We start from the raw sequence: 26,663 nt of genomic DNA on the forward strand, positions 1-26,663 counted from the left end.
CAACCTTCCATTGACTGAACTAAAATCAGTAGCCAAACGTATCAAAACATTGGCCTTCAAAAGAAATGAGAGTAAGAAATTCTCTATTAGTCCCTATGGACTTCTCAATGCCACTAATTTCATTTGAGAAGCACCACCAAAGTGCAGTGATAGGTGGCAGTACACAGCCAGCCAAACAGCCCGACACCAGCAGAGGAGAGAGAAGGAACAGTGTGAGAAACTGTGGCTTAGAACACAAAGAGAATTAAGGGAAGCAGTTTTGTTGGCTAGAGGAATTAATGAGATTAATCAGCAAATTTGTCACATGCTCCCTGCTGATTTGGTAACTGGCTAGAGGATTAGATCTTCCATAGATATCCTGCACCTTCTACCTAACCTCTACAACCGTGAGGAGGAGTACTGGGCCCATTGTAACACTAACGAAGATGATTTTCTACTGTGTAACAGCAAGAGGGTGAGGATACATTTTTGCTCAATAAACCTTCTGCAAATAATCTTTTATTTTATGGCTGTGACTCACCTAAATTTAGAACCAGTTATTAGAGACCATAATGAGATGTGCACTAGTCCTTACAGATAGGATGCAGCTTTATGTTAGCTCACTTGCTAAAAACATCTTGTTCCAGTCTTGTGGTTTTGGCTTCTTAAAACTGTAGTTTTAGGAGCTCTGAAGTTACAACCGTTTAATTAGTTGGGCAGAAACTTGAGCAGAAAAACAGACTACCTCTCAGCCTTATCCTGGAGAACAAATTTGTGTATAGTCACTACCACATGCAAAAAGTAGCTGTGGACTGTGGCTGCTGAGGGTCACGACATGGGACTGATGCCTGTTTTAAATTAGAAGAACACAAATACCTCCAGCTTTTTTATTTTAGAGCCTCTTCTGTTGTGACAGTTCCCAACCCAAAAGCCAGCTTTTGCTAGAAATCAGCAAACTGATAAAGCAGAAGACTCTTTCCTTGCTACCACTCTCAGGCACAGTTTTTGTTATCCTTTTTGGTTGTTATAGACTTTTTAAATAGCTATCACTCCACTGAAATCCGGATCATAACAGCAGAATTTCTTACTAACAGACACTCTGGAGTTATTAGATGGAGGGAAGTGGACAGACTTAGTACCTTAACATGATTTCTATAATCCCCATAAACCAGTATCTAACTAGCATCTCTGACACTGTTATTTTTAAGTGGACTCTTCTGTGTTGTCCTCCGGTTCCCTAGGTCACTGAGGCCTGCACCCCAAACATAAAACTACTCAAGATGCACTGACCGCACCGTGATCTGAACTGAATGTTACACTATTTGCTGACAGAGCTGATTTGGCAACCTGACCCAGTGGGTGGCATCCCTGCCCACGGCAGGGGGGTTGGAACTGGGTGATCTTCAGGGTCCCTTCCAACCCAAACCATTCTGTGATTCTATGATTTGATGCAACCAGTACTCAGCTACTAGTACAAAAAATTGCTAGGCTATTTGTGTCCTTTGTCAGGAACGACTAGAAAAAAACAACATTAGCACAGCATAACTGACACATACATACCTTGGGAAATAAAAGACTTAGTTCTAATGAAAGAACGACCCTTTTTCACAGCTGCTTTTGTTTTTTCAAGTCCATCTTTGGTACCTTCTCTAGCAGCTCTCATGAGCTTTTGCATCTGTAAGATAAAAAATACATTCTACATGTTCAGTGAATAATACCAACCCGCTTGAGCATAACATGCAGAATGCTTTTGATCCAAATACCTTTTAAAAGAATGCTGTCAAGTGTTTTAGGCTATAAATATAGCCCAAAGTCAATGAAATAGCTATAATAAGTACTCAAATCCATCAAACCATAGATCTGAGCATCTGTACTTCCTAATCAAATCAAACCTTGAGAAAGGATCTCACTTTACGATAACCTCGTATGCACACCCAAAATAACAGGAATGCTTTAAGAATCCTTCTGCTTCAAACATCTGAACTTAAAATAGTCTCAAAAGCTCGACTTTACAATATATAACAAATAAACACTAAGAACATGTCATTAATGGTAAGGGTTCTTATTTATCTTCTAACTCTGCCAAAGTATTTCTGACCTAAAAATTCAGTTCTGTATTAACTATATTCTTAAATAAACACTGTGTTTTGCAGAAAATTTTACAACTAATAATTTCATTAATTGAAGAAATCAGTAAGTTGATCTAATTAAGTATATTTTGTAGTACAATACTACAGCAAAGAAGTTTCATGGAAAAAAAAGTAGTGCTGTTTTGCTAGGACATGTTCATTAAAAACTGCTTTGTACTCTTCCTTTCCTAAATGCTGCCAAGGCAAAAAAGAAAAAAAAAATAAAAATAAAACCCCACTACTGCCAGAACCGTGCTGACATCATCAGCTGCACCAGAATACAAACAAAGCTGTCTTGCTGCACTCAGGCAGTTTTTTTCTGTCTGAGCTGAAGTTTTTAGCAAAAAAGCAGCCTTTTCATGCTGGCTCCATTCAGAATGGCCAGCAGCATGATTCTCTGTCCTACAATTTGCTCTGACATGGACAGAGTGCCAGGGTCACGCTAGCCCTGTGGAGCTCCCTGGGGTTTCACAAAGGCACCAGGGCTCACTCCTCGCTCAGGCTCTGGGATAAGGGCAGGCCAATGCCCTACCCGATCTTCTGAAATTGTTACAATTGACAAATAAACATGAGGAAAAGCCCTTGACAAAGCACTTTTAAGACAAACTACATAGCAATCCAGCACATTTAGAACTATTTTAAACAAATCATTGTCCACTTTTTCAAGCTATTATTCAAAGACAATATTGTCTGTGTCGGCAAAGCAATCATTTTAAACATAGCTAATTACAAAAATTAACTACACTACCTTCAGCTCATGTTTTTGCTTTAGTTGCTGAATCTCTACTGCTCCCACAGTGTTTGCCATCAAATCTTTCATCTTTTTCTCATAATGCTCCTTTAAACGCGTTAGGTCATGAGAAAGCTACAGTGCATAAAAAGACACAATCTTTTCAAAAAGCCTGTAGTGCAAACTTAATGCTAAAGTACTAAAACACATCATGCATGTTGCTAATTCTGCCTCCTGACACACAGATAACTGAGAAAACGTTCATTCAGGGAAGCTCCAGCCCGACGAGTGGACTGTTATTGCTGCAGATCGCTGGACTTACCGAAAGTCGGCCAGGCACCTTTGCGCTGTGCTGGCAACTATGTAAAGAGAGGGACAAAGTCACTTAGTCTAAGCTAACTGCATATTAATTATACCGTGCACATCTTTTACAAATTGTTTGGAAACGACACATCAGCTTTCAGCTCATCATTCAGAGGAGCACACCTTGCCAGTGCATTTCTGGCTCTTTCAAAACAGCAAATCAGAGGAATTCTCAAGGGCTGAAGGAGCTGTGGCACCTGAGAAAATGGAGATCTACTGTACTAGCGCGTTGGGTAAGGAGAAAATAAGGGAGGATGCACAGGTTTGTAGTTCCCACATGCGTGGGAATTGGGAAGTATGCATCTTTGCTCTGTCACAGCCTCATTGAATGATTGCAGGCATAAGCACCTCGTACATAAGTACAAGCACTTGCAAGGTAAGGAAGTTCTCATGGAGAAATACCCTGGAGTACTCATTAATCCTCACTAAGCATTTTGAGAAAGCAAGATAAAAGCAGCAAAAATTCAATTGGAAAAAAATATATATTTTTGTGTGCCTTATAACAGAAAAGAAGCCCAATGGAAAAACCCTCAGCTTGATGTCAACAGAATTATCTGGCAAACAATCAAAGCATCAGGAAAGAGAAGGCCGGCTGAGCTGAAAACAAAGGGGCAGGTCCAGCATTCAGCTGTGCTAGGCTGGTCAGGATGCAATTACCTTCAACACGATGATTCTGGCATTACAACAGTGTAATTAAGAACAGCATCCGGTTCACAGCTTAGAAATATTTGATAGTACAAACGTTTTCTCTTCTTAAAAAAATAGAATTTAAGATAACAATTCAAAACTTATAATAAAAGTGACTTTGAGGGAAGTCATACCACCACTTACAATTAAAATCATGCCTCCAACCTTCCCATGCTTTTCAACCAACAGAAAAAAATAATAAGGTAAGTCTCTTACAGGCTATAAAAGACTTTACAAGGAGACATGCTGAGAAAACACTGCTAACGTCCATCATAAGACCTGAGGAGAAGTGAAAGTTAGTCAAAGGAATGGATATAGGGACCAGGTATAAAGGAGAGTGGTTTCTCCCTATACTGAAATGCTGATGCTTGATTATTTGTCTTAACAATTCTGAAATTTCAGTCTTGCCTCATCCTCCTCTAAACCCCTTCTCTAGCTTCCTGACTTTTCCAGCTCCCAGTAAACCCATACAGGTGTGGGTGGTCTCTCCAACTTCTCCATCCACCAGCAAATTTGTTCCTAGGCTCCTCACCCCTATCCTCAGAAGAACAAACCAACAGCCACATTAAGACTTACAAGCTCAAGTGCAAAGTACTACTCAGTCTCTTCCACAGGTATTCAAAAACCAAACTCAGTTTTCTTCAGGCTAGTCCAACACCTCCCCAGAAAGAAACCGCTGCAATAGCTTAAACTTGTTCTTTCTGGTTAGGTCAAAAAAAAAAAAAAAATCCACACTGAAATGCACAACATCAGCACTCAGCTCACAAAGTGCTGATTGGAGTGGGATCAAGTTTTCCAGCTAATTGCTCACTCCTTGATTTCCAAAGGGCACGCAGCAAGGATGGAGGTCAGGGGAAAGCAGATAAGGGGTACTGGAGGGAGACAGTGAGGCTTTTGTTTTCATTAAGATAAGAAGCCTGCAAAATCAAAATAAGGGTGCTATGGAAGAACAAGTGCTAAGCAAGTTCCCTAATGTTCTTGTACATTTTCTGTTTGAAAGTGCAAGTGGACTTGGGGCTGCATTCCCTGGAAGAACGGTGTAAAATGAGGTGGTAGCAGTAGTATTTAAATCAGGATAAAAAAATATGTAGAGCCAAAAGCAGAAAGCAGCTAAAGAAAGCAAGCACACCTACATTACTGAGAAACCCAGCAGAATGGGCAGGTTCAGTCCCCAGCCTTTGAGTTTTCCTCTTCCTACTACTGTGCTACCCCAGCCATGGCAGCCTCCCTACATCCTACTGCCACTGGAGCATTTTGCACGCTGACTATACTCAATTATGAAGTAGCTTACAGCATCTGTTACTGGTTAGCATGTGACTGAGAAGCCCTAAGGTTTTTGCAGTGATTACAGGCACCAAACCCCATCCCCCTTCTCAAACAAGCTGTGTCCAGTCTCTGCACCATGCCTCCATCCTCCAAGCCCTCAGAGCAGGGAACTGGCAGCGGGATGGCTGCCCCAGCTCCCACACAAGACTTTGTTCTCACAGAGAGCGCACAAGGGCAAAAGGAGTGCAGCTGAAGGAGAGAGCACAGGAGGCCAGGTCTCCTCCCAACATGCAGTCAAAAAGATGCAGGGAGAGCACATACCCATGTTGTCAGTGTCTTCCTGGCTCCTGTGGCATGGACCAGAGATGTCACAGAAATAGCATTTTATCCACACAACCTTTCTTCTCTCATTAATAAATGGTACAAACTTCTCTTTCACACACACACACACAAATTCTCACCTTCAAACAACCAAAGTGAATCAAGACAGAACCAAAGTGATCTAGGACAAAAAGGCAGGGAACACTAGCAGAGTTTTGTGACTTTTGAGTGCCCAAAGGATCCCAAAACTTCAAGTTTTTTCAGGCTTATCCCATTTCTTCTTTGCATTATTTTCCATACACATTTACCACTTACATTAATACACCAGCTGCAAAACAGAAACTGTGAGGAACTGCCCACAAGGAAAATTCATCCTATTTTTAAAGACAGTCTCTTTAAAGGAGACAGATTTGTGTGTCCTTTAAAAATATGTTGGTATTTGAAAGTGGATTGAGAAGGGAAATACAGGTGAGAAAGGCAGGTGTTGAAAATCAGGATGACCTCAATGACAGCAGTACTGCAGGATACATACATGTCTTTTGTGGTTGCCTCGCAAAAAGGAGCTGGGCATTCCATTCTTACACTCAGAATCACTTTGTTCTTCATAGCTTTCAAACTCACTTGAACTCCACCCATATTCCAGCGAGCTGTTTCCACCATCATCGCCATTTTCAACATCATCATAAATCATTTCTTCTGCAAGAATTAAACCAAAATAAAAGAAAACTACACTGAAATACCTTTTTGTTTAAACAAGAAAAACCTCTTGTTCAGATGTACCATAAGGAATTAGGCAGACTTTTGTATGCACACTTTTTAACATGCTTAAAGTAACCCAATATTCAAAAGAGCCAAAATGGGCTATCTCTGTTGTAAGAGATTACTGTAACAGGACATGATTGGTGTTCTGGGTACACACCATGATACCTTTAGAAACATGCCATGCTCAAATTATGCTGTTCTGTCCAAATGCCACAATATTTTTAAAAGAAATTCAATGGAAGCTCAAACTGTAGCTGTGCTAGGAACTTTTCATGATCAGTTCAAACAACAAATGCTAAAACACTGAGAATCAAATGAAGACGTTACTATTTCAAGCAGAACAGACCAAAGTAACAAGAAATACATTACAAAACTCTGGTACTTTATGACTCATTCTTGCAGTTATACTGGCACTCCTCCTTTGACTAGGCTTCTCTCCTCTCTTACCTTGTCCATCAAGTCTAAGAACTTGAAATATTAACCTTCTCAAGATCTAGGAAGCTATTATTTCAGAGGTTGACCAAAGTACCACCCATTAAAGTCATTGGAAAAATGTTTCCAAAATAGTTACTGAAAAAAAAAATATACTACAAATAATCACACTGTTTGGGCAACTTTTTTTTTTTTTTTTTTAACTTTAAGCTTTCCATCATTATTACCTCAGCTGCTGTTTTAGTTGGCACAGGCATCTAGTAACTCAAAACAAAATGGAAAAATTTTATTGCCAAATATTTTTCAGGAAACAAGCATGCAGCCTACATTAACAGAATCCTTTGTTAATACAAGTAGAAAAGTATGGATAGTTCTGCCAGGAATCCCTACTGTCAGAGGTTACAACTTAGCATTTAAAACTGTCTCACATTAGCCATTCTTTTATTCCAAGACTAAAGTTTTATGTAAATTGAGAAAAAATATATATACTTGAAAGAAAAGCTGACATATTTTACATATCTGGCTGATCCCAGGATTCTATTATTTAAAAAAAAAATTCATTTTGAGCAATAAAAATCTTCCATTATTAGCATGAATGAAACTATTTTGAATTACCACAGAAGAATCTCCTCTCACTTGGAATAACAAAAATTTAATTATTTTTTTTTTTTGTCTCCATGCATATCAAGATTGTCCTTAAAATAAACTGCCTGAAGGACCACATTTTAGTGGTAAACTAGCACAATGAATAATTTAAAAGAATTATCATAGTAAATCAAAATAATTCAAGACTTAAAAAGGCCAAAATTTTGCAATGCAATTATTGGGACACACTATACCCAGTGATTTAGCGGATGTATCTTGTTCACCTACTGATGTAGAATGAGCTCAGACAGATTTTTTTTCTTGAAATAGGAGTGTCTGCCTATCAAACTATATAATCAATAAACATAAAGAACATGAACGTACAAATATGAAATTTCCCCTGCTACCTATTTTCTCAGAAATTTTCAGTAACTCTGGGAACAAATAGAATGTCAAAATTTTAATTACTGATTTATGGCATAACGTGAAAATTCTGACAGAGATGTTCAGCAGAGCATCCATGACATGTATATCTCCTCAGGTTAGCCTCTGGCCTCAGTCTATGTGCTTCTGGACCAAGCAAACACAGCGCGAAGACATCCCTGCCCAGAGTAGCACAGTCCACTATGGGACCTTCCAGTACTAAAAGCATTCATGCCATTAAATGCAACATGATAGACTGAAATAATAAATAAATGTGAGTAATAAAATAGTAATAAAATTTGCAAAATGTCTTGCCTGGATAGCACTAATAGCAAGAAATAAAAAAGTTAAGGCTTTAAAGACAATTGTGTGTTTCATACCAGAAGTCCCAAGTGTTTGCTTGAACCATTAACATGGTCATAGCCAACTTCAGAATCAAATAAATGCCTATACCCTGAGAGCCATGACAAGTAAATGTAGAGTTCCCAATAAGCAGATCCATTCAAACAGTTCGTTGGCAGCAACCAAGCCTTAAGCACAGGCACTGTGAAGAAAAATCACCCAACAAACCTGACCAAAAACTTGTTTAAATAGCCTTCTTGACCCCTAACTCCACTATTCCTACCCAGTAAAGGTAAAATCTAGGCTTCAGCTACTGTTTTAAGATCTATTTTGCCTCTTCCAAACATGGTCACACAATAAGGAGCTAAACCACTCCAAAGCTGAAGAAAAAGTATTTCTGGAGAGTCACAGTCAGAAAGGTGAATAGCTGCCCTGAACCTCCTCTTCAAGTAATGTTCAGAGAGCTGAACATGTTTCCATCTAACAGGTATTATTATGTGACAGGGTGCTTCCCAGAATAGAGCAGTTCTCTGTGCAACTATGATAATGCTGCATTGTACTAGATAAGTATTTAAAACACTCTTTCCCTACTTTGCTTTCTTTAGGTCACTACAAGTACAACACCCACCACTGCAAGTCTCTAATGCACAGAACACAACCAGTTAGGGATTTCCCAGAGTACCTATAAAACACAGCAGAATTCAGCTTATGGGCAGAGAGGTGTAGGAGACCTGCTGAGACAAGACTGTGCTAAAAGTTAGTTTTAATTTTGAACTTTATAAGAGCTATTGATTACTGTTAGAATGCTAATTCTGTTTACATGGAACTTAGTTAATGTGTCTATTCATTATATATGCACAGAGGCCATATGACATTGCTTTCAATTTAAACTAAAACCTGCATGGTCTGTATTACAAAGACTTCAAACCTGGTTCAGAGTCTGAATTTTCTCTTGGTACATCATCATAAATTACTTCATCTGGGTCTAAAAGCAAAACAAAACAAAAAAAGGCATGAGAAATCACCCAAAATCTGAACAGAAGCAACAGAGTATATTGGTTATACTGGCATATATGAATACAATGGAGATACGACCCATTCTCCATCAGCATTTTACTAGTATATCTAATCAAGGTTATCCAAGTAAAGGAATAATGCATAGCAACAGTAACAGTAATGTATTTGTGAAAATTCAAGCAGTTTTATCTATATTGTATATTATGAGCCTTGGTAGCTTGAAAATAGAAATCTATTTCCACACTCAGTATTTCTCACTTCTTTTCACAACAGTAGAAGTGTTTCTCAGGTGCTGCTTATTATCTTATTAATTAGCTGTAAGAAACTGTAATAGACATTTTTAGAAAAATAATCAAAACTGTACATAACATAATGATCATCTCAAAAAGTTAAGAGGCAGGACAGGAACGCAAATTCTTCAATTCTTTCAAGTGACATTTAGATGACTCTCCAGCCCAGTGGGATCCCTCACATTGTCCCAGGTGAGAACAGCCAGGATAACCTGTCCTCAAACCACACAGGCTCTGTTCTGGCTTCAAATGCACCCACTAGCCAAGGGCACATGTTGAGAAAATGCGTTAAGCAAACAGTTGCCAATTACTTCATGAGAAGATTTCACATACAGCCACAGAGCAGACTGTGAAGTTGAGCAAATTTCCACCACAGACATACTGAAATAGCCAAATGATTTCTGTGATTTCCTGTAAAAAGTGATGAACTATTCCATAGTCTCCAAAAAGCACTTCATGGAAAAGTCAATATTAATTTTGTTTTAAAATACAAATTTTTGTTATGCTGCTGAATATTTTAACTATGTATAAATGGGCTCCAGAACATACCTGAGAAAACACAATAAAAGTGAACACTGACATTCCCATAAAACATACATGATTACATACACAGTTTATCACAACTTAAAACTGACCTTCTTCTATAGTTTAACTCTGAACTCACTGATACTTACTTTCCATCCATGCAGTGTTTGCAGGATCTGCAACCCACTTTGCCAGAGCATCATCCTCTCTCTTGACCTGGTTATCTTCACTGATGGGGAAAAAAAGGAGGGGGGGGGGGGAAGGCATAAAATCATTAAAAGCTACACAACGATACTTTTAAACAACCATTAAAACAAGTCAATAAATAAAAACATCTCACTGCCTTCCAGTTCTCATTTTGAGGTTGCTAATTACTCAAAAACTCTGCTTCAGTATGTAATTAGGATTTAATAATCTATTCTATCTGACAATTTTAGTCAATAGATTGAAAACACTTCCCTTCCAACCTCAAGAAATGCAAGGATTTTGGTAAATAAGCAGAGTTATGGAGTTAAGAAGATGAAAATAACAAAACATGGAAGCATCAGACATGAAAAATGAAGTATTTATCAAATGCAAGTTTTATCAGGAATTGAGGTTTCAGAGATTATTAAAACATACTGAACTGGCAATCACCTATTTTGGGGTTCCTCTGAGTTTAAAGAGTTACAGTGACATTCTTCAGTTGCTGACTGCATACCTGCTAAGTAGAAAAAATACATATAATCAACAAAATGCTTGGAATAATGTCAGTGGGGTTCAAACGGTACACTTCAGTATAAGAAAGCAGTTTTACTAATAGTTAACAAATGATTTACTTCCACACAGCACTTTTATTCTTAAGAATCTCTAAAATCTCTAAAAAAAGTGTGAGTTTCTTCACACTATCTTACCTATTTTCACAACTGAAAGAATTCACACAGGCACAGCAATTTGGTATAGGAGCTAGTAAAAGGAAGCTACAGTATCTGATGCATTTAATTCTAATCTCTCAATCATATATTCCTCTTCAGGCAATAACAACACAAAAATTTTGGGTTTACTCTCCTATATGCCTAACGGAAGTAGATAGCAAAGGCTGCAAAAAACATATAGTACACAGAACTACAGTACAATTGCCTCCTAGCTAAAGAGTAATATATTCAAAACAAAACAAATTAAAAAAAAAAAAAAGACAGGATATGGAAAGCTTTCTGCTCTTCCTGCTCTCTTGACATTAAGCTGTCAACTTTGCTAATTCTGGTTACAACATATTGGGACTGTTCCTGTTTCTGCAATAATCCATAGTTATTCCCCTTTCTAGTTTCCCCTTCCATCTTAAAATCATACTAAAGGACAAAGAGAATGCACCAAATTATCAAGTAAAAAATCCCGCAGCAATTCTAAATCCACAAGGTCTGAAAAAAAACAACAACAACAACAACAATAAAAAAAAACACCAGAAGTGCATATAGAAAAGGTAAAAGGGACAGGAACTCTGCCAGGACCCAGATCAAGCATGATAAGGGTTTGCAAAGAAATCAGTTGGCCTGAGCACTGAATTATTACTCTGGAAATTATTTCATGACATTAAGGGGGAATTAACATTAATTATTTTTAATGGCAAGATAAGACAGGAGAGTCCTGACTCGTGCTTTATGTTGTGATACAGTGCCAGCAAACTAAAGGTCAACCATCATGGACTTAAAAGGTTTGAAAAGAACTGGCCGTGTACATTCATTTTTTTCTTACACATCTTAATTTAGCTATCTCAATCCTAATATGGCAAACAGAGTCCCATTAAAATGTTTACTTTTTCCCTGTCTTTTTGTTTTAATAAACCGATACTTCTGAGTCCGTCAAAATTTTAGTTCCTACTCCACAACAGTTATTCTATTTTGACACCAAATCCCCCAGAGATGTCAAGGCTGAATGGTACATAAGCATTTACAAAGCAGCACAGGTATCTGAAGTTAAACAAGGATTCCCCATCAAATAAAATAAGCTGCGTAAATACAGTACCTTCTTCATCTACAGAAACACTGCGTATTATAACAGGGCTGGAGTATGCTGGTAGTATCAAAGGTAAATTGGATGGCACAGCATAGCCACAGGGCACGGGGACAGAATAGCCACCAGACACGTTCGGACTTGGAGGTTCTTCTTGAGGACTTGGTTCTGGGGAGGAGGATGGATCCTTTTCTTGCATTGGGGAAATATTTATGACTGAGTAGGGATTTACTTTAGTTGGAATGCCTTCTGCAGCAGGTTCTGATGCTCGCATCTCCCCATTTCTTTCTAAGGTATCAGCACCTTTAGTTAAAAAAAAAAAAATAAAGGTTTTATTTTTATACCTTTTCAAGGTGCTTCATATTGTTCTTTGCAAATATCGTAAACATTTACATGACCCCCACTATACAATCTGCTTACAGTCTATGACACAAAATTCCCACACAGTAATGTTCTCCAGCAGCAAAACAACCGGGTTACAAGAATGCCTTACAGAAAAACAATAATTTGATCCTAAATACAGGATAAGATTTCTGACAAGTGGCTAGGGTCCACTCTTGCTTGCCATAAGCACACAGCTGAAAACTGTCTTAAGCCCTCATGTTGCAAGTCATATTTTAGAGATATTTGTGTCTTATATACACAAATACAAGAAACATTTTAGCAATAGCCATGAGCAAAGAAAAAGCTCACTGGAGGGATGCTCCTCAGAGAGCTGTCCTGAAAATGCTCTGATAAGAACAGGGGAAAGAAAATAACTTTTGAAGTTTTCCTCCTTGAAAATAAACTATTTTCTGATACACAAACTCCTCGGTATCTCTAGAGACAAGCTGGGGCACAGCGCAACCAAAGGCTACTCTGAAGCAAGCTACAGAATTGGATCCCAAGTGATCAGAAGCTTTCAAGCTGTAAGCACGTCTTCACAACAGGATGAGCAAACAAGAATTTTTCAGAGAAAAGTCATGTTTTAAGTTCCAGGTTGTCAATCTGCTCAGTCACCTGACGAGTTATTTATCTCTCATTGCCATGAGCACAATGACTGTTTACAAAAGGAAACTGGATCAAAGTCAGCCAAATCAGCTGTTGTCAATTTGAGCAGAATAGAGCGATTTCCAGAGCATACCTCAGCACTGGGAACATCTGCAAGTGTTGTAAAAAATATTTTAATGTCTAATAAAAATAAGACCCCTGTTATGAACAAGATTCTTACATTCTGACTTTTTTTTTTTTTATGCACGTCATACGATCAGCAACCATCAAGCTTAGCTGTGAAGGCAGACTATCTTGAGCCATCTTCATGCTATTACAGGTTCAAGGGCATAGAAGGTTTCCTGGAGCATGGCATTATGACTGAGACATTGTTTTACACTGAACATGGATGGGAAACCTCAGAGGAATTGCGTGTGATCATCACTTGCCTTGTCAAATCTACCACCAGTACAGCTAGCACAAATAATCAAAACATTTGCACAGCTATTCTACGGATCTCTCTTTTTTGCAAGTATTTTTATTCCATCATCAATCTTGCCTCTTTACTTAGCCTAGAGATGCAGAGCCTGTCGGGGTGACTTACCGGTGCCATTAGCCTCTTGGTGCTCTGTGTTACTTCCAGGATCAGGAGGAGGTGGCACAAGGGCTTGTCTGTCTGCTTCTGGTATCTCATCTCCACTGTCAAAGTCAAACTGCTCTCCCTCGTCCTCTTCATCATCATTCGTACCCGTGGCTTTAGGCTCTTGCTCTAGAACTATGCAGAAAGACAAGCTTTGTTTTTTTTGCTCTCAGTAATGATGTCAGACGTTAGGCAGGTGCTCTATGTTATGAATGAAGCCCATAAAATGACGCCTAAAAATGTTAGGTCACTGGAACAGAATAGAACTTTCTCAACATGTTGATACCCTCTGGCAATTTACAACAAACCCTTTAATATAACTAAATTACCTAGAAAGCGAGAGAAACTGGTAATACAGATACCTTTTTGTCCTAGTTCATTATGGCAAAAGCAAACAAGATTTATAAAAACATTACAGAATCACAGAATCACAGAATCACAGAATTTCTAGGTTGGAAGAGACCTCAAGGTCATCGAGTCCAACCTCCAACCTAACGCTAACAGCCCTCCACTAAACCATATCCCTAAGCTCTACATCTAAACGTCTTTTGAAGACTTCCAGGGATGGTGACTCCACCACTTCCCTGGGCAGCCTGTTCCAGTGCCTCACAACCCTTTCAGTGAAGAAGTTCTTCCTAACATCTAGCCTAAAACTCCCCTGGCTCAACTTAAACCCATTCCCCCTCGTCCTGTCACCAGGCACGTGGGAGAATAGACCAACCCCCACCTCGCTACAGCCTCCCTTGAGGTACCTATAGAGAGCGATAAGGTTGCCCCTGAGCCTCCTCTTCTCCAGGCTGAACAAGCCCAGCTCCCTCAGCCGCTCCTCGTAGCACTTGTTCTCCAGGCCCCTCACCAGCTTCGTCGCCCTTCTCTGCACCCGCTCAAGCACCTCGATGTCCTTCTTGTAGCGAGGGGCCCAAAACTGAACACAGTACTCGAGGTGCGGCCTCACCAGAGCTGAGTACAGGGGGACGATCACCTCCCTAGCCCTGCTGGTCACGCTGTTAAAGCAGCTGATTCTTTAAACAAGAAAAGTTCATGAATTAATGTAGCTGGATAGGGACTCTTCTATATCAAATCACTCTCCCTTTCTAATTCCAATTTTCTATGCCCTTTCTTTCTTAACAGAATCAAAATGACAGCGACCGTAACTTTCTTCATGCACATTAAAGAGCAGCAGATTGTTTTCCCTACCCCAATCTGAGACGGTGTGTTACATGATGTCATTGGTTTAAATCTGTGGTAACCCCATTACCACACACTTCAGTCATCGAGGTGTATTTTGGTATGGGGGTTTTTAGCTGTGAAAAGCTAATGGCTTAAACAAATTACATCCCAACGTGGCTGGGACCTGAAGCATGTGGGCTATTTTTTTGTCTTTACCTATGAGCACCCTGCAGCACACCCCTGCTACCCCATGCAGGGGTGGGGAGCAGGAAGAAGAGCTGAGCAGTTTCCCTTGGTGCTGTTGTTCTTATCCACATGAGCATGAAGAACCCCTGAGGATTTAAAACCTCTCACTGCATTATTTACTGCTGTTTTTACCACGTATTTGCATCGCATGAAACCTGAGTGCAGGATCCAAAGCTGCTGCTGGAGATGCTCTGCAGAGCATAGGGGGCCACTGCAGCTGCAAGGAGGGAAGCCCAAACCCCTCAGACCCTTCTGTTTCTACAAAAGGGCTTCACCCTTCCTTCCCTAGACCTGCCACAGCTGCTCTGCTACCATCTGCAAGGAAAATTTGTTATCAGACTTCTCCTTGCAGAAACATCTGTGGAAATTCTTCAGCCCAACCAACCTCCCAAGCTCCTCCCCAACGCCATTCTTACGCAGGAGTTCAACAACGCATTAAAATGTAATAAAAACACATAATTTTAGGACAAAAATATATTTTAATAATGTCAATACACAAATATTTTATAAACATATTACTGAGGTTCATAGGGTTTTTCCCCCTCCTTCAGGTAACACGATATTAAAAACAAAGTCACGCAAGGACGGCTGGATCTCCTGAATCTGGATGCTTATCAGCTGTTCTGCCATGCAGGACTGCTTGGATTGTCATGGTAATCAGCATTCTTGCCAAGGCTTCTGTTTCTTCGGGCAGGCTGAGCCAGCATATTTTATCGCAGCCTCAAATAACAAGATCTTTCACACAGTCTCTCTGTAGGAGAGAAAGCAAACTAATTGCAAAAATATTAAGGAACAAAAAAGGGGGTTCCCTGCATTTATGGTCACGGTCTGTGGCTGAGGCAGCAGGACGTTCAGATTAATTTTGATGCCTTTTAAAACCCTTTTGTCAGAATGCCTTTGGATTGAGGCTTTTCATACTTGCTTTTGTCCATTAGTAATACTTTTTTTTCTGAAAGATGAAAAAATGCTACTGAGCTCTTCCAAACGACTCAAGAAAACCCCATAATTCTTCCTGATTCAGCATCCACCTGAACTGCCTCTGTACTCCTTGCTGCTCGCCAGGAAGGGGGAAAAAAAGAAAAGAGGGGTTTTATTATTGTGGATAGGTTTTTGTTCATTTTTTAAAGCTTTCAGTTTCTCTCTATAGTTCAAATTTAGTACTTCAAAGGTTTTTGTTTTCCAAGTAGAGTGTTTTTTGGGATTACCAGTGCATGAAATAGTGGTTAGTCATCCAGACTAGGTAGACAAGTGAGAAGATGTCAGTCAGAAGTCAGTAACAGCCACAGTATCACAACTTCAAGTGTGTGCACGGGCTACTCCTCTGGCTGTTCTATACAAGTAAGCATCAGCAGCAAACCCTACCAACACATAAAAAAGCTCTTCTGCATTTTGTGTAGCGGGAGAAGGAAGATGAGATAACCAGAAGGGGTTAAACTTGCTCTGCTCACTTCTATAGGGTTAGGCCACACTCCAAACTTAGGTGTTGCTTGAGCAGGGCTGAAGTAAGAGCAGTGAGCCCACCTGCTCACCAGAGGTCAGCTCTAGAATCCATACATTTAATTTATGAAATATCCACACCACGCAGGCAAACATCTAGGAAGCAACACGAAGTTTTGTGGCTGCTAGTTACAGAGCTTCTGGATCCATTTTTTTTTTTCTTAGGTATCTTAGGTAGCTTAGGTATCATATGCCTGGTTATTCTCTGCTCCAGCACTTTCACATTGATGCAATTCCCCAGGCACCTGAATCCAGCACAGTGTCATTTATCAGAGACAGACAAAAACTGCCACTGGCAAAAAAAGGTAATTTGAGACACTAAAAGCAAAAGGAATGACTCAGGAGCCAGGAGCAAACCCTGGCCGGCTGAGGCACAATTTCCCTTCAATTTTCCTCTCCATCTCCCCGCAACAACCCAACCAACTCACACGTTATGACTGAGGGCAGAAAACCTAACAGAGAGTTGAGTTTCTCAACTTAGATTACAAACAAATAAATTGAAAGGTACTACCTGATCTTTTTTTTTTTTTTTTTTTCCTGTCATGTTTGCTAATGCTGCCCTGTTGTGTTTCCATTTACTTTGCATTGGAAATAAACAAGATGCAGAACTCTGTAATTGGGCACTACTGGATGGAAAGAGCCCCTAAACTAAATCAGTGGTGGGTTAGGATGAAAAAAAAAAGACATAAAGAAAGAAGTAGAGTTCTTTCCCAGATCATACATCCTTTAGTGATGGGCTACTGGAGACAAATAACCTCCCACCAAATAGTTTCAAAACTGTATTTTGGCTTTGCATCGCTCCCACTTTTGTTTAATCCTGCAGGTTAAATTAATTCTTTGAATTTAGTGATCCTGCCAGTTTCATATGCAAAAGCATTCTCCTTTGAACTTCTAATTTTATGGAAACAATTTATTTTAATAACAAAAATAAACAGAGGGTGGGGGTGATTTCCATTTGCTTCATGTGAAGAACTTCTCAGCGCTGCAGATAGAGACTGTTATACAAAAAAGACATTATGAGTAACTACAGTTTAGAAAATATGTACTGTTTCTACATTTTTTTTTGTGTTACATCAAAACAGCACTAACAAGAAAACACATTTTTGCTCTTGGAAAGTTCTACGGCAAATTAGGAAGACACAAAACATAGTTAAGCTTGACCTGAATCTGACTACCAAAAAAAGCCACCATGTATCTTGCAAAATGTAATGCTCGTGAAGACAGTTACAGTTCCTCCAATCCTTTAGGTGTAAAGCAGAAAGTGGATTTCCAGGCAATTGTGACTGCAGAAAAATACGTGGTGGGAGGGGAAAGGGGGAAAGTGGTAAGTGGTGTCCAAAGATGACAACTTTTTAACATCACTTTAAAATTCATTATTTTTTGGCCTAAGTAATATTCATTTGGCATTATAGAGTCTGCCTGAAATTGCTTTGAATAATTAAATTGGTTACTAAAAATCCAATTTGCCTTTTCACTACTACTCACATTCTTAACTTTCCAAGTGCCAGCCAGAGCAATGAGAATACAATAATTGATTAAACCTCTTCATCCTATGCCAATACCATTCTGTGGGGAATTACTTCTCTTCCTTTAAATCTATATTTGGAGTTTTCAAACATGGGAAAAGAAATCTGAAATACAAAAATTTCCTTCAGGGTTAAATGTGAAAATGTGAATTTTGAATTAAAAGAAGGAATAAATACTCTCATAATCGTTAGCACAGCACATGAATTTATGACTTTTCTGTGGTATGTTATTCAGGGAAATTACTTTTTCTTAAGCTGACTTCAAAAACAAGCTAACTTAGGCTATGTTTACAGAGACCTGCTGGGGCATAAGCAAATTTAAACAATTTTATTTTGTTCTACCAATTGTGAAACATTCTTGGCACCATCTGCTTTCCCATTCATTTTCCTTAAACTATTTATAGTTTAATAGCACAGATAAATAGTTAGATAAATAGAGTGGCATTAATTTTAAAGCTGAGATGAGGCTAGTGAAGCTTCACTAATAATTTTCTTTTAGAGATAATACATAATTAAAACAAAATAGATCAGCACTTACCCTTTGAATGCGTGTGAAGCAAACACACTTTGAATACAGTGCAAACAAAGGAGAAAGTGGAAAAAAAAAGTAAAACTGACTTTCCTTGCAATCACATAAATCAGAGATGATCCTAAAGAAGTCAGTTGAGTTTTTTTCACAGAAAACAAAGATAAATGAAGAAGTGATCAGAACCCTAAGCAGGAACAATTCAGCAGTCTGGGACACTGTGACAATAACTCTGGAAGCCCTGGACATAAGAAGACACACCACCATCAAAAATACTTGCATTTGTACATGCCTGTTTTAAGGTTTTAACAGTGCCTTTGCAGACTGAAAGAAGGCTTCTGCATAATCAGGAACGTAGTCATTGCAATCTGCTGTAGTTTTTTTGTTTTGTTTTTAAATAAAGGTTAGCAAAGAACTATGGAACGAAAAGAGAAAATGCATCTACTATATTTGAAAAACTCCACAACAAAGAACGGCCCAAAGACTGCAGGACATAGTAGATATCCATGCTGCCAGAAGGGAAAAATCCTTTCCCTTTTTCCCTTTAGCAAGCAGTTTTCTTCCAATGCACTTTTTTTTTTTTCTCCTCAATTTTGCCTCTGGAATGTCTGTGATCTCTGTCATATATTCACTGAATGCCAAATTCTCTTTTTTTTTTTTTTCTTAAGGATATGATAAAAGTGACTGAAATATTTATCATCAACTACACTGACCAAAAGAAGTAGACATTGTTTCAGATGGAAAATATCATTTAGTGAAAAAATATTAATGCAGTTGAAACTAAAGCAAACTGGAAGGAGCTGCTTGTTCTTATTCTGATGTGCAATCTGAAAACATTTCTCTTTTCCACTCATGTAATTTGGATTGTCACTAGATGTTTAGGACAACACAGACCTGCCATCTTCCTTCAAACTGAACTCCATGAATCCTGTAACTTGCTACAAATTCTTGAGTATCCTGAAATAGGAAAAAGTTTTCACTAAAATCATTTACTAGCTTAAATACATTTAGATATTACAAAATGTAAAAGCAAAGCTTACAAATTAAAGCAAACAGCCAGGGATAACAATTCAAGTATTTATTATTTAACCTTGATGCATTCCAGAGATGTTCTCCTCAGCTCTCTTTTAAAGTGAAAGATATGTTTGCTATTTCAAACCCTTATTTCTCGGTAGTTAGAGTCTGCCCAGTTCCTTATGTAAGTATACCAGACACCACACAGAAACAAGGAATGGAACTGTCTGGATTTTAGTGCTCTGCTGTATTCTAACCAGGAAAGTGCTCTTCATTAAAGTAACTGAAATAAATAGAAGTAAAAATATCTTCATGAAAATAAAGGAAAGCCTCAAAATGTAACTTTCTACTGGAATATATATTAAAAAAATCTTGATTCCAGGATAAAAATCCTGACTCCAGAAGGAAAAAGAATTACTCTCCCCCAACCTGAAAACAATTCCAGAAACTGTAATGTTTCTGGAATACCCACTTCCCATGTGGCTAAGTATATAAGCAGGAATAGATGAAAGTAGATACTTATTTTTCTGTCTCTTTCAAAGCCAGCCTCAAGACAGAACTACTATTACAGCTGTAGAAAGAGAAAAAATGCATATAATTATGAATATAATCTCTCCTTAACAAAGGTAGAGCTGTGAGTTCTGTTTCTTTTTAGAGTATCATAACAGTAAATAACTGTTTTTAAAATTATTATTACTTTTGTAAAACTAACAATTTGGGCCCCGATACATCATGCTGACCACACTTCAAAATGAATGGGCGCTAGAGCTGTTCAGTTTATATTTCAGGTGAAATTTTGTAATTCACTTGATACTTGTCTGTCCTGAGAAATGATAGGAATTACAAGGAAGAAGCTTAATTGCTACTGCAAAAATTTTCCAATTTGGCCAACTTGCAAACCTTTGAAAAACTGCCGTTGATTCATATTCAGCTGAAACTTTTAAAAGGCTGTTAAAAGATTCGGTCACCACTTGATTAATCCTCACAGCTTTTCAGTGCTGATTAGATTGCATTACTACAGCTAGAAAGCAACAAAATATTTTCTAGCTGCTCACATCTCCCACTTGAGACAGGGACTTCTTCAGTACCAGGAGAGAGAACTGCACTTGAACATTCTTTCGCTGTGGTACTTGGCCTGAGTGCCTCTCTCCTGCTTTTGTCCCCGAGCACCTATGCAGGAAGAAAGGTGAAGAAGAAAGCCAGCTGGCTCACATGTGCCTTGCTAAATAGCTGGATAGGGAAGGATGGGAACAAGTAAGGTGACTGGTGAGGCTGGAGTTCTGGGTGAGAGGGAGACAGCACTTCTGTGGTTAAGGAGGTCTGGCACCAGCAGAAGAAACAAGGACTCATACAGGAGACACCACTGCAACAGCTCCTTTAAAAATAATAGGCAGTCAAGCCATTATAAACTGTTTCCACAATGAAAAAATAAAAAAGCACAACTTTTTAAATTATTCAAGTAACTTTCATGCTTGGAATTTCTAATGCCCATTCAAGATCCCCTGGAGCATGCTGTGCTAAGAGCAAGCAGAAGCAATGTCAGCCTCTGAGGTACTGTATCAGTACTTAAACGAACCAAAGGGCAGAAGAGGACAGCTGGCTTTCAGGAACCACCATTTACTGGCACTTCAAGGCCACTAACTGACCATTTCCATAAGTATGCCCTTCTGGGTGTGCATATCTGCAACTCTTTTTCCAGAATGTTCTCGAGCACCAACCTCCACACTGCTCAGTGACCTCCAACTGCTGATCACGGCTTTAAAGGATGAAGCCAGGCTGCAGAGATACTGTAATGGAGCATTTTTGCTCAAGACATCTTCAACAAGACACAAACATCCAGGAACAAACATCCAGGAGCTACCTCATCACGTCAGGACTCAGCAAACTCAGATGCTCTCCCTCAGTCCTACACCTGTGGAAAGGACGGCGGTGCATGGCCTCCTCCTCTCCCTGTGTGTAGCCTCCGGGCCCTATCTCCTCCACAGCGCTGGCAGGAGGAGCCCTGAGGCCTGTCCTGGTTCCTGCCAAGATGCCACCACGATGTGTCACCACAACAAGATGTCATCACGACAGCTGAGCACCCTCCATGCCATGGCATGGGGTCAGACATGATGGCAGTTGAGGAGAAAGGCCCTCCACAAACAGGTGCCTCAGCTGTGCTTCTTACGCTTTTCCAGCACACCACTAATACCCACAAATTAGCTCCTTGTACAGTCACACAAGTGGAAAGCGTCTCCTTTGCTGGAAAGGAGAAAAAAAGTCTAACCCAAAACCCAAAAACACGTGAACTCAGTTTACTTCCCTGGAAAGCAGATGGGAGCCAGAGGCTTTCATTCCCCACTCACATGCAGTTGGGCTAAGCTGGTGTTACAGGAAACCCAGGTCCCCGTGGCATAAAAGCGTTGCTAGTTACTCAAAGCTCACACACATTCAAAGCATGACCACAACGTGAGCATTAAAGGTCTCTATGGGAAACAGTCACGAAAAACAAAACAAAACAAAACAAACAGCACATATTCAGAACAAGGAGCGTTTCCAGTGGTGGAAACAAAAGCAAAACCACACAAATTAACAGGCTCTCCCTTCAAATAAACAACAAAGAAATAAGTAAAAACCTCTCTTCAGTATTTCATAAACATACAAATTACATACTAATTACATTGTCAAGAATGTACAACAGAAACTACTCTTCTGGATAAAAAGCAAACTTCAACCTCAAGTCAGAAGAACGATGAATCTGCCTGTTCAAGCTTAAGAAAGAGGCTGCTACCAACAGCAGCAGATGTTCGGAAAGATTTACACAGATGGCTCACAATGCTAAAAATTAAGCTTGAAGTTAGCTAAAAATTAAGAGTTGCAAAAACCAAAGAGGTTAAAACAAAAACCTTAGGTATGAACTAGGCTGCCCAGAGAGTACCAGCAGCAACATGAACAGACCTGTTCTCCCTGACTCCACAGGATGCACTTCAACGCTGGCTATACTTATGTTTTGACAGGACAAGGGGCAATGGCCACAAAATGGAGCACAGGAAGTTCTGCACCAATATGAGAAAGAACTTCTCCATGGTGAGGGTGACGGATCACTGGGACAGGCTGCCCAGAGAGGTTGTGGAGTCCCTTTCTCTGGAGATACTCAAGGCCCGTCTGGATGCCTACCTGGGCAACCTGCTCTAGGGAATCTGCTTTGGCAGGGCAGTTGGACCTGATGATCTCTGGAGGTCCCTTCCAACCCCTACAGTGCTGTGATTTACAAAGGCTGCTACATGAAACCAGCATTTCGTGGCTGTTTAACTGCCTTCATACTCTGCACACTGACGATCACTGGTATTGAGTGCCACTACCAGAGGCCAAATGCTGGTCCCTGGAAGAAACCATCTTTTCCACCTCAGAAGTGTATGTGTAGGTTCCGCCATTAATATTTCACCAAGAAACGTCACTGATGTACAGAGAGGCAAGTCTTTAAAATGAGAGGCTGCTAGGACAGTATGAATGGGTATTATTTTGAAATCTGCATGAATGCATGATAGATCCCTGTCTACACTTAAAACACATCAGTATTAAAGGCTATTGACTTTCCATTGGTACTGAAGGGGTTATCATAGAATATCCTGAGTTGGAAGGGACCCGTAAGGATCATCAAGTCCAACTCTTGACACCGCACAGGTCTACCCAAAAGTTCAGACCATGTGCCTAAGTTCACAGTCCAATCTCTTCTTAAATTCAGACAGGCTCGGTGCAGTGACCACTTCCCTGGGGAGCCTGTTCCAGTGTGCAACCACCCTCTCTGTGAAGAACCCCCTCCTGACGTCCAGCCTAAATTTCCCCTGCCTCAGCTTAACCCCGTTCCCGCGGGTCCTGTCACTAGTGTTAATGGAGAAAAGGTCTCCTGCCTCTCGACACCCCCTTACGAGGAAGTTGTAGACTGTGATGAGGTCTCCCCTCAGCCTCCTCTTCTCCAGGCTGAACAGGCCCAGTGACCTCAGCCGTTCCTCGTACGTCTTCCCCTCAAGGCCTTTCACCATCTTCGTAGCCCTCCTCTGGACACTTTCCAACAGTTTCATGTCCTTTTTATACTGTGGTGCCCAGAACTGCACACAGTACTCGAGGTGAGGCCGCACCAGCGCAGAGTAGAGCGGGACAATCACCTCCCTTGACCTACTAGCGATGCCGTGCTTGATGCACCCCAGGACACGATTGGCCCTCCTGGCTGCCAGGGCACACTGCTGGCTCATATTCAACTTGCTGTCTACCACGACCCCCAGATCCCTCTCTTCTAGGCTGCTCTCCAGCGTCTCATCGCCCAGTCTGTACGTGCAGCCAGGGTTTCCCCGTCCCAGGTGCAGGACCCGGCACTTGCTCTTATTGAACTTCATGCGGTTGGTGATCGCCCAGCTCTCCAACCTGTCCAGATCCCTCTGTAAGGCCTTTACGCCCTCATTTGAGTCCACAACTCCTCCAAGTTTGGTGTCATCAGCAAAGTCCACAACTCCTCCAAGTTTGGTGTCATCAGGGTTCCACCACATCACACTGCTGTGGTCACTGGACTGAATCCATGTAAACGCCACCTCATCTAACACGAGGAAGAGACATCAAAACAGAGAAACTACACATACAGCATGACATGGCTGTTGCTAGTGATACGTGTAGCTGAGCACAGCCAACGCTGTCGTTTATAGGAATTGCTGAACTCGCCCTGCAACATGCTGCCAAAAGCACAGCCCGTACATGGAAAAAAACAGTGAGCGTTCATAAAATGGAAATCAAACAGCAGAAGGACAAGTCACTGGGAAAAATGAAGCATCCAGCTCTGGAAGAGGAGAGAAGGAGCATGTTGGCTAACCACAGGATGCAAGCGTCATGTGAAGAAAGAAAGACAAATGAGGATTTTCTAGGAAAACTTTTTGACCACACAGTTGATATATTTGTGGGAAAATTACCATTTTTTTAATAATATCTCCACAAGAAAGCACAATCTGGCTTGTCCTTTACTTCTCTACTTTTTCATCTATTATATATAGTTTTCCAAATGATTGTTTTTAAACTGAAGCAGTTCTTGTTTAATTGTTTAAGGAATATGCCTTTCTCTACTACAGCCTGTTTAATTCTAATTAGCAGTCAGAAGCTGCTGCATCATCTGATAATAGTTTGAACTGAAATGACTTGGGAGTCCCACAAGGCAGGAAGTGTCACTTATTCTAGGGGTCAAAAGCACGTAGACCATGAGAGATCCTACTTCCACAGAAAGAAAACACACAGTTCAGGTACATAAACTGTATATCATACAAAAAAGAGCTAGAACCCACACAAAGCAAAAGCCGAAGTACTTTAGGTCTTGGACTGTGTTTAGCAACATCCGTCCACCAGCCTGACACATTTTGGATATGAAGTAGCAAGGGGTTTGCCTTCAACTTTGGATTACATTTCTTTCTCCTACTCTGTCAGCACCATGCCTTCACGTGATGTAGGCAAAAGGAAATCTGTACTCTGGATCATTAGGCCAGGGCTCAACAACCATTTATCCAGCAATGTCAAAACGGAAACATTTGCAGCCACTCCCAAAAGCAGAGCTTTTAACACCTAAAAACCTTGACCTTCCTTGGAAGTGTTCACACGCTTAGCCTCCTTCCTTCAGTGGTAATGGCCGAGGTGAGGTCCAGAAGCTGCATGCTGCTTTGGAGATTGATTTGTCTTTTTGGACACACTGCAATAGGTTACTTTTCCCCAAAGATAATTCTACCTAACACTGCTCTCAAAGCAGTGCAGGCAACCTTTATCTTCTCAATTTACTCTAAACAAGAAAAGACTTTAGAGACGCATCTTTTAACAGAGACTATCATCTGGTACTACAGAAAAATGTATATGCTAGTACAGAATGGTTTTGTGTTGTAAACTTAGGAAAAGCACTGGAAATATGTTGGGTTTTAGCTGGCTTCTCACCTAATTTCTGTTGTTCTTTCTTTCCTCAGACTACAGAGCACTAAAAGATAAACTGAAATGTAAACGAACTTTAATACACACACTAAAGTATGATAAATTCATTATCCCAGAAACTAATGGGGAAGAAGTAGTTAACATTAATGCAGGGTTTCAATCCCCTGTTTTTAAGCTCTTTTCCACTTTGTTACGTTAACAATAAGGATCAGCAGTATTGCCTGCCTGATTTCAAACTTTATTTCAGGCTACCATGGGTATGAATCATCTGATCTCTGGCTTTGGTTTACAGGCTCAGTGGGGGAACTCCCCTAGGCACAGTCAGCAGGAGTATAGCTGCTCACAAATCCTGGCTACCACAGCTCACTGAGGTGGGCATGGGTGATTGCTACAGCCTGCCAAGCTCGAGTTTTATAGCATTCCCACCAAGTATTGTTTCACTGTGTCTTTGGAGCTCTTCTTTGTCCTAACATACGAAGGTTCTGCTGTAATTCAAAGTACATCTGTGGACTTCAAGCAAACTCATGAAAAAACAGCAATTCTTACCATCCAGATTCACTAACCAAGCTCTCCAAAATTCTGTTTCACAATATCCTTTTAACAAAGCTTTCACCAGAAACTCCATCACCTCAGTATATATATAGGCTTGAGCTGGGCAATGGTGGTGTTTCCCTGGGATCTTACACTCCATTGGCATCAGAGTCCTTCTCATCACCTCATTTCATCAGCTATGGAAGGGAAAGAAAGCTCTGCATTGGCTCCAGAACCGGCCATAGACAGCTGACATAACCAAACCTCGTGCTTCATTGCTGTAGCCAGTCCACTTGGGAAATCACAAAGGGATTCCTTCCAACATGACGAGTCATCTTAAGCACTCAGCTGGCAAACATTCCTCATATGCAAACATGAGAGGGTCACTGAAACAGATAATCAGATATGCAAGAGCACTCACAGCCAATGTTAATTTTACTTCCACTGTACTCTGCAATACCAGAGACCACAAAGACCCCCTGGACACTTTCACTAAACCAATTCACCACTCCCGGGACAACTTCAAGTGTCAGCATCTGGATTTCCCTTTGTCTCCCACTGCAACAGCCACACACACTCAGTGAAAGCCACTTCTCAGCATGTGCATCTCCATGGCCCAGCAACGCAAAGATCCTTCTTTCAGTTCCTGGCAAAACCTGTGCGAGCTTAAGAAGATTTTTCAGGAACTTTCATGCTTTCACCTAATCAGTTACTGAGCAACAACGGACTGTTTAACAACAGGATGTATTCCTGCAAAGACCCTTCTTTAACTG

The 26,663-nt window shown here is 40.3% G+C and overlaps 1 protein-coding gene across 6 annotated transcripts in view; it reads right to left on the bottom strand.

The window, feature by feature from the left end:
* The window catches only part of ARHGEF10 (Rho guanine nucleotide exchange factor 10), a 118,853-nt gene that overhangs the window by 73,164 nt on the left and 19,026 nt on the right, over nt 1–26,663 (bottom strand). For 3 of the 6 annotated variants that reach the window (XM_032183912.1, XM_032183909.1, XM_032183910.1), the window contains exons 3-10: nt 13,414–13,584; nt 11,853–12,143; nt 10,488–10,554; nt 10,001–10,080; nt 8,948–9,004; nt 6,008–6,171; nt 2,857–2,973; nt 1,540–1,654 (exon numbers count right to left, since the gene is read on the bottom strand). In XM_032183912.1, the coding sequence (XP_032039803.1) occupies nt 1,540–1,654; nt 2,857–2,973; nt 6,008–6,171; nt 8,948–9,004; nt 10,001–10,080; nt 10,488–10,554; nt 11,853–12,143; nt 13,414–13,584 (1,062 nt within the window). Of the gene's footprint in view, nt 1–1,539; nt 1,655–2,856; nt 2,974–6,007; nt 6,172–8,947; nt 9,005–10,000; nt 10,081–10,487; nt 10,555–11,852; nt 12,144–13,413; nt 13,585–19,308; nt 19,406–26,663 lie in introns of those variants that run through there. The other 3 variants (XM_032183913.1, XM_032183911.1, XM_032183914.1) reach the window with 3 other exon arrangements.

Source organism: Aythya fuligula, chromosome 3 (assembly GCF_009819795.1).
Source record: "Aythya fuligula isolate bAytFul2 chromosome 3, bAytFul2.pri, whole genome shotgun sequence".
NCBI lineage: Eukaryota > Metazoa > Chordata > Aves > Anseriformes > Anatidae > Aythya > Aythya fuligula.